Source organism: Nerophis ophidion, linkage group LG06 (genome assembly GCF_033978795.1).
Source record: "Nerophis ophidion isolate RoL-2023_Sa linkage group LG06, RoL_Noph_v1.0, whole genome shotgun sequence".
In the NCBI taxonomy this organism is placed as follows: Eukaryota; Metazoa; Chordata; class Actinopteri; order Syngnathiformes; family Syngnathidae; genus Nerophis; species Nerophis ophidion.
This window is the reverse complement of record NC_084616.1, coordinates 77,975,070-77,982,532: the sequence shown is the minus strand read 5'-3', so window position 1 is coordinate 77,982,532 and position 7,463 is coordinate 77,975,070. Positions and strand designations below refer to the sequence as shown.

Here is a 7,463-nt window from a genome sequence, read left to right as displayed (position 1 = left end):
AGGCATCAAAACTATGACACCTGTGAAGTGAAAACCCCCCTAGGTGACAACTCTTGAAACCCATGGAGAGAACGCCAAGAGTGTGCAAAACAGTAATCAGAGCAAAGGGTGGCTATTTTGAAGAAACTAGAATACCGTATTGCCTTGAATTGCCAAACCTCTTCTCACTCCTGCGCTTACCAAAGGCATGCGGTAAAAGTAAGCATGCACTAATTAATTTAAAACTTTTTCTCACCCTGACACAAAGGCATGCAGTAAAAATTTGAGTGTGATGTAAGGATACCATCATAAAAAGCACATTTAATAAAAAATAAAAAAACCTTATTATGGTCTTACCTTTACTTATAGTCGATGCCAGGTCCTTCTGATCAAAAGCATCAATAACTTGTTTATAGAAGTCTTCCTTATCTTTTTTCAGTTTTAAAAGTCTCTCTGTCTCGATGGAGATCTTCTTTTATTACCTCCTCCAGCACATATCATGTCACTCATTTCACTTCTTCTGCAGCCGAGTAGTCGCAAGAAGGATCACTAGCGCCCTCTACCACCAAGAGGCGGAAGTCATTTAATGACTCATATTTGACACACGCAGCTATGGTATATTAATAAAACATATCTGCTTACTGTTCTTTTTAGCATATCGGTATTGTGACAGTCTCAAGCCGTCGTCTTGCGGGTTCCCAGGACCACCAAGGAAGGACATGGCTTGAGCAGTTTGACTTTGTTAATTTTTCAATAAAACCTCAGTCCAGGTCGCTCGCCGTCTCCTCGCCGCCATCTGTCTGTCGGACCGTCAGCTCCACAGGTATATTAATAAAACATAGCTGCTTACTGTTCTTTTTAGCAAATTCAATAGCTTGGACCTTGAATCCTACTGAATAGCTCTTAATCTTCTTCCCTTACCGGTATTGAAATCAGCCTCCTTCATTGTGAAAATGACGACAGGGGAAGTGTCACTAGTGACGTGACGAGTTTGAGCCGGTGGTAATACTAAGCATGCACTAATTATTTTGCGAAGCGAGTTTGACCCGGCAGTAATTCAAGGCAGGCGCTTACTATATGGCCGGCGGCAATTGAAGGAAATACGGTATATTCAGTTATTTCACCTTTTTTTTTGCAAAGTACATAAGTCCACGTGTGTTCATTTATAGTTTTGATGCCTTCAGTGACAATCTACAATGTAAATAGTCATGCAAATGAAGAAAAGCCATTGAATGTGTGTCCAAACCTCGGGCCTGCACTGCATGTATTATGTATGTTCAACACACCAGCACCTTATTGTTGGACAGTTTTCGCTGCAAGCCTCCTCTTGAGCTCGGAATTCTGCTTTTGCAGAATTTTGTTCTGCGGGAGAGTGAGTCGGTGTTATCTTTCATCCCAGCAGCTCTTATCAAATGAAAAAACAGACGGCCGCTGACCTTGTGCCTGAGCGCCTCAACAATCAGATCTCGACCTCCTCTCGTCCTCTCCTCCTTTTTGGCGGTTCGGAAGACGTCGCCGACAGCGGAGACCAGCACGTGGGACTGAGGAAGGCGTGTAGGAATGTTGGCGCGGAGGCCTGGTGTACACTCAGGAGGTGTTGGAGACATACTCACCAAGGTGTCACTTTTGAACAGGTAGCAGTGGTACATGTCCACCGCAGGGTGCTTGGCCACGAAGCCGAAGACTTTGGGCGAGGACGGCATGACGGCGCAGAAGGAGATGGTGGCGAGCGGGCAGGTGTACAGCAGGAACTAGGAAGCGGGGGGGGGGGATGATCAGTTTGATGCCAGGATGCTTGGTTTGAATTCTATATTTTGCTGCACACGCACCTTGGTTTTGTTCTCCAAAATGTCCACACCATTCAGGGAGACAAAGAGGTGGACCTTGCTCTTCTTGGCGGTCTTCTCAGAGGCGTAAGGATCAGGTGTCTGAGGATGGCAGGGGAGACACTTCATGGAGGTACACCTGCCTCACGCTTACAGGCTTCGCTACACATCTTAAACAGCAACAGAAAAAAAATGAGCTCTTCCTGCTGTCTGCCAGTCAGATACACACATGGGAGTTGTTTGGCAAATATGTTGAAGGGGAACATTATCACAGTTTCAGAAGGGTTAAAACCAATAAAAATCAGTTCCCAGTGGATTATTTTATTTTTGGAAGTTTTTTTCAAAATTTTACCCATCATTAGGAAATATCCCGAAAAAAGGCTTTAAAGTGCCTGATTTTCGCTATCTTTAAATCCATCCATCCATCTTCTTCCGCTTATCCGAGGTCGGGTCGCGGGAGCAACAGCCTAAGCAGGGAAGCCCAGACTTCCCTCTCCCCAGCCACTTCGTCTAGCTCTTCCCGGGGGATCCCGAGGCGTTCCCAGGCCAGCCGGGAGACATAGTCTTCCCAACGTGTCCTGGGTCTTCCCCGTGGCCTCCTACCGGTTGGACGTGCCCTAAACACCTCCCTAGGGAGGCGTTCGGGTGGCATCCTGACCAGATGCCCGAACCACCTCATCTGGCTCCTCTCCATGTGGAGGAGCAGCGGCTTTACTTTGAGTTCCTCCCGGATGGCAGAGCTTCTCACCCTATCTCTAAGGGAGAGACCCAAACTCATTTGGGCCGCTTGTACCCGTGATCTTGTCCTTTCGGTCATGACCCAAAGCTCATGACCATAGGTGAGGATGGGAACGCAGATCGACCGTTAAATTGAGAGCTTTGCCTTCCGGCTCAGCTCCTTCTTCACCACAACAGATCGATACAACGTCCGCATTACTGAAGACGCCGCACCGATCCGCCTGTCGATCTCACCATCCACTTATCTTTAAATCCATCGTCCATTTTCCTGTGACGTCATCTAGTGATGCCAACATGGCGGTTACCACAGCAAGGTATAGCGACATTAGCTCAGATTCAGACTCGGATTTCAGCGGCTTAAGCGAGTCAACAGATTAGGCATGTATTGAAACGGATGGTTGGAGTGTGGAGGCAGATAGCGAAAACGAAATTGAAGAAGAAACTGAAGCTATTGAGCGAATATTTATTGACGCTATTCGGCGATCGCCTTCGATTGAGTGTCGCAGGATGTCCGTACATCTCTGTGCCGTGTCTGCCTTAGCATCGCCGGTAAAATGTGCAGACCAAACGATCGGGACTTTCGCATCTTGTGACACTGGAGCAACTTAAATCCGTCGATTGGTAAGTGTTTGTTTGGCATTAAATGTGGGTGGAGAGAAAGGCTGGATGCAAATATAGCTACAAATGTACATACAGCTAGCCTAAATAGCATGTTAGCATCGATTAGCTGGCAGTCATGCCGTGACCAAATATGTCTGATTAGCACATAAGTCAACAACATCAACAAAACTCACCTTTGTGATTTTGTTGACTTTATCGTTGGAAATGCATCTGCAGGATGTCCATACATCTTTGTGCCGTGTCTGCCTTAGCATCGCCGGTAAAATGTGCAGACCAAACAATCGGGACTTTCGCATCTTGTGACACTGGAGCAACTTAAAACTGTCGATTGGTAAGTGTTTGTTTGGCATTAAATGTGGGTGGAGAGAAAGGCTGGATGCAAATATAGCTACACATGTACATACAGCTAGCCTAAATAGCTGTAACTAGCATCAATTAGCTGGCAGTCATGCGGCGACCAAATATGTCTGATTAGCACATAAGAGATTTTTTAATCTTACTTAGATTTCAGTTTTTGCAGTGTAGCACTAAATTCTGAGCCCTCCCACCCATACTCAAGACGAGTGCAAGGCCCTGAATAAGTTAAAGTACCAACGATTGTCTCTCACACACACACCCACACCCACACACACACACACAAGGTGTGGCAAAATGATTCTCTGCATTTGACCCATCGCCCCCTGGGAGGTGAGGTAACTAGCAGCGGTGGCCACGCCCGGGAATAATTTTGGGGTTATTTAACCCCCAATTGCAACCCTTGATGCTGAGTGCCAAACAGGGAGGTAATGGCTCCCAATTTTATAGTCTTTAGTATGACCCGGCCGGGGTTTGAATTTAAAACTACCAATCTCAGGGCGAACACTCTAACCCAGGGGTCTCAGGCCCACAGCCCGGGACGTTATTTTGCAGCCCCCACCTTATTTGAATTAAATTAGCTTTTTAAAGCATATGTAAAAACCTTAAAGTGTTTTACTTTCTAAACATGGAAATAATAAAGTATCTAGAGCAGAGGCTCTTAAACTGTGGTAAACCACTGGTGGTACATGGGCTCCATCTAGTGGTATGTCAATAAATCACTTATCTAAATAGTCATAAACTGTTCAAACTGTGTAATGTTACAGTGGCCAAAAATATTAAATATACTTGTTAAAAAAAACTAACTTGTTTTAATGAATATTTAGGCCGAATAAGCTACAGTATTTTGATTGTTAATCATGGTGGTACTTGGTGGGCCAAGTTTTTTTGTAAAAAATGTTGAGAACCACTGATCTAGAACAAACCCTGAAAATGTGTTAATTTAATGTGCAAACAAATTCAATATAAAAGGGCCCAAAATACCTATACTGTATATACCTTTATATACATACATATATACCTATACTGTATATACCTTTATATACATATATACATACATATATACCTATACTGTATATACCTTTATATACATATATACATACATATATACCTATACTGTATATACCTTTATATACATACATATATACTTATACTGTATATACCTTTATATACATACATATATACTTATACTGTATATACCTTTATATACATATATACATACATATATACCTATACTGTATATACCTTTATATACATATATACATACATATATACCTATACTGTATATACCTTTATATACATATATACATACATATATACCTATACTGGCTCACCTGCACTGGCTTCCTGTGCACTTAAGATGTGACTTTAAGGTTTTACTACTTACGTATAAAATACTACACGGTCTAGCTCCATCCTATCTTGCCGATTGTATTGTACCATATGTCCCGGCAAGAAATCTGCCTTCAAAGGACTCTAAAGTCTGCGGGCTATAGAGCGTTTTCCGTTCGGGCTCCAGTACTCTGGAATGCCCTCCCGGTAACAGTTCGAGATGCTACCTCAGTAGAAGCATTTAAGTCTCACCTTAAAACTCATTTGTATACTCTAGCCATTAAATAGACCCCCTTTTTAGACCAGTTGATCTGCCGTTTCTTTTCTGCTCTGCTCTGCCCCCCTCTCCCTTGTGGAAGGGAGGGCACAGGTCCGGTGGCCATGGATGAAGTGCTGGCTGTCCAGAGTCGGGACCCAGGGTGGACCGCTCACCTGTGCAATGATTGGGGACATCTCTGTGCTGCTGACCTGTCTCCGCTCGAGATGGTCTCCTGCTGGCCCCACTATGGACTGGACTCTCACTATTATTTTAGATCCACTATGGACTGGACTCTCACTATTATGTTAGATCCACTATGGACTGGACTTTCACAATATTATGCTAGACCCACTCGACGTCCATTGCATCCGGTCTCGTCTAGGGCGGAGTCACACATTTGCGGTCCTTTCCAAGGTTTCTCATAGTTATTCTCATTGACATCCCACTGGGTTGAGAGTTTTTCCTTGCCCTTATGTGGGATCTGAACCGAGGATGTCGTTGTGGCTTGTGCAGCCCTTTGAGACACTTGTGATGTAGGGCTATATAAATATTGATTGATTGATGGCAACAAAAGATAGCTGAATTCTGATGGGATAAAAACTCTAACCTAAAAACAACAGCACTGGAAGGAAGATAAAAGGACATGAAGAGAATATGAATATATTTTTAAATATTTAGGGAAAGTAAAATGTCACACCACTGCATTTATGTTGTTTGACTGAATAAAAAAAAACCAAAATTTTTGGGCCCAGAGGTACATCCCCACTTTTCTTTGTTAAACTAAAATGCACTTTTTAACTATGTCCTAGACTCAGGCTAGATTTTGGACAACACACACTTCCAAAACAGTATTGTTGTATCTCAACTTCTTTAAAGTTGTTGAAAAATAATACTTAAATAAAGCTGCAAGCAGCGATGGACGGGACCGACTTTTGCTGGTCTTTCCTGCCTTTATCCAGTCAACATATCTTTACCTGCACATTACCTACCTTCTCTGTATCCTAGTGTCAAACTGGTGCCTCCTTCTTTCACCCAGTCAACATATCTTTACCCGCACATTACCTACCTTCTCTGCATTGTGGTCACGCTGGTGCTTACTTCTTTTAAGCGGCCATCTTGAGACGGCAGCAGCACAGCGGCATCAGCGCAGCAGTTCTTTGAAGGCTCGTACAATCAAAACCGGAGAAGTTATTAAAACTATTTTCTCAACTTTTAATCAGGAGGGTTCAATCTCTTTCCTGTGCAAGTTTGAAGCCGACACAACAAACGCGCTCAGAAGAGATAACGTTTGAAAAAAGGTGACAGCTTTTTACAAAACTTTTGTTATGATGGGGTAATTGCCAACTTCCTGTTGATTTTTGCTGAAGGATGTAAATGAATGAAATGTATGTCTAAGTGAGACCTACATAGAGGTTTTTGTTTCATATCTCTACGACATTCCTACCGGAAGTTACAAGCAGTTTTGTCTGTGTTTTCTTCCTAGGAGCAGTTTTGTCTGTTTTATTCCTAGGGGACGCTAGAGCGCAATTTTGAGTTTTGGGGTTTGTTTTTTTTATTAGATGGCAGTTTTCATCAGTCCTGATGTGTGTGTCCAGTTTGGTGAGTTTTGAAACATTTTAAGGGGGTCAAATTACAGCTCAAAGAGGCAAAAATTAAATTTTTTAGGAAACTTTTGATATGAAGGGGTTTTTGCCAACTTCCTGTTGTTTTTTGCTAAAGGAAGTCAGTGTATGAAATCTACGTCTAAGTCAGAACTACATAGAGGTTTTTGTTTCATGTCTCTACGACATTCCTAACGGAAGTTACAAGCAGTTTTGTCCGTTTTTTCCTAGGGGGCGCTAGATCGCAATTTTGAGTTTTGTTTTTTTGATTAGATCGCAATTTTCGCCAGTCCTGATTGTGTGTAAAATTTGTTGAGTTTTGAAGCATGTTAAGGGGGTCAAATTACAGCTCAAAGAGGCGGCGGTATAATAATAAAACCTTAGAAATACAATAGGGTCCTCTGTCCCAAAGCGACATTCGGTCCCTAAATAGCACCTGTAAGACTGACCTTAAGGCTCTGAGCTGCTTCCTCCAGGATACTAAGTCCATTAGGGCGGAGCACCTCAACTCGGCCAATAAACTAAAATATAGACACAAAACAGCAACATGACAACTCACATTAATTCTCATGTTTTAGTGAGTGCATTTACCTTCACTGTAAAGGAAATCTCATTGTCGTCCTCTGTGTCACTCATCCTTCCTGCTACAATTACACAAAGAATCACATATTAACCCAAAAATCAACCAACCAATATGAAAGAACTTCATCTTACCTTACTGGAAGAAGACAATCTGTGCTGTCTTAATGCAAG

General features: G+C 42.8%; 1 protein-coding gene across 2 annotated transcripts in view; it reads right to left on the bottom strand.

Moving 5' to 3' along the window:
- LOC133555270 (PTB domain-containing engulfment adapter protein 1-like) overlaps positions 1 to 7,463 on the bottom strand; it is a 7,906-nt gene extending 443 nt beyond the window's left edge. Inside the window, exons 1-7 of one of the 2 annotated variants that reach the window (XM_061904900.1) lie at positions 7,425 to 7,463; positions 7,302 to 7,354; positions 7,160 to 7,231; positions 1,809 to 1,907; positions 1,593 to 1,730; positions 1,416 to 1,520; positions 1 to 1,341 (exon numbers count right to left, since the gene is read on the bottom strand). The exon at positions 1 to 1,341 is cut by the window's left edge and continues 443 nt beyond it. In XM_061904900.1, the coding sequence (XP_061760884.1) occupies positions 1,273 to 1,341; positions 1,416 to 1,520; positions 1,593 to 1,730; positions 1,809 to 1,907; positions 7,160 to 7,231; positions 7,302 to 7,346 (528 nt within the window). In that variant the 5' untranslated portion in view covers positions 7,347 to 7,354; positions 7,425 to 7,463 and the 3' untranslated portion in view covers positions 1 to 1,272. Of the gene's footprint in view, positions 1,342 to 1,415; positions 1,521 to 1,592; positions 1,731 to 1,808; positions 1,908 to 7,159; positions 7,232 to 7,301 lie in introns of both variants that reach the window. The other variant, XM_061904899.1, reaches the window with a different exon arrangement.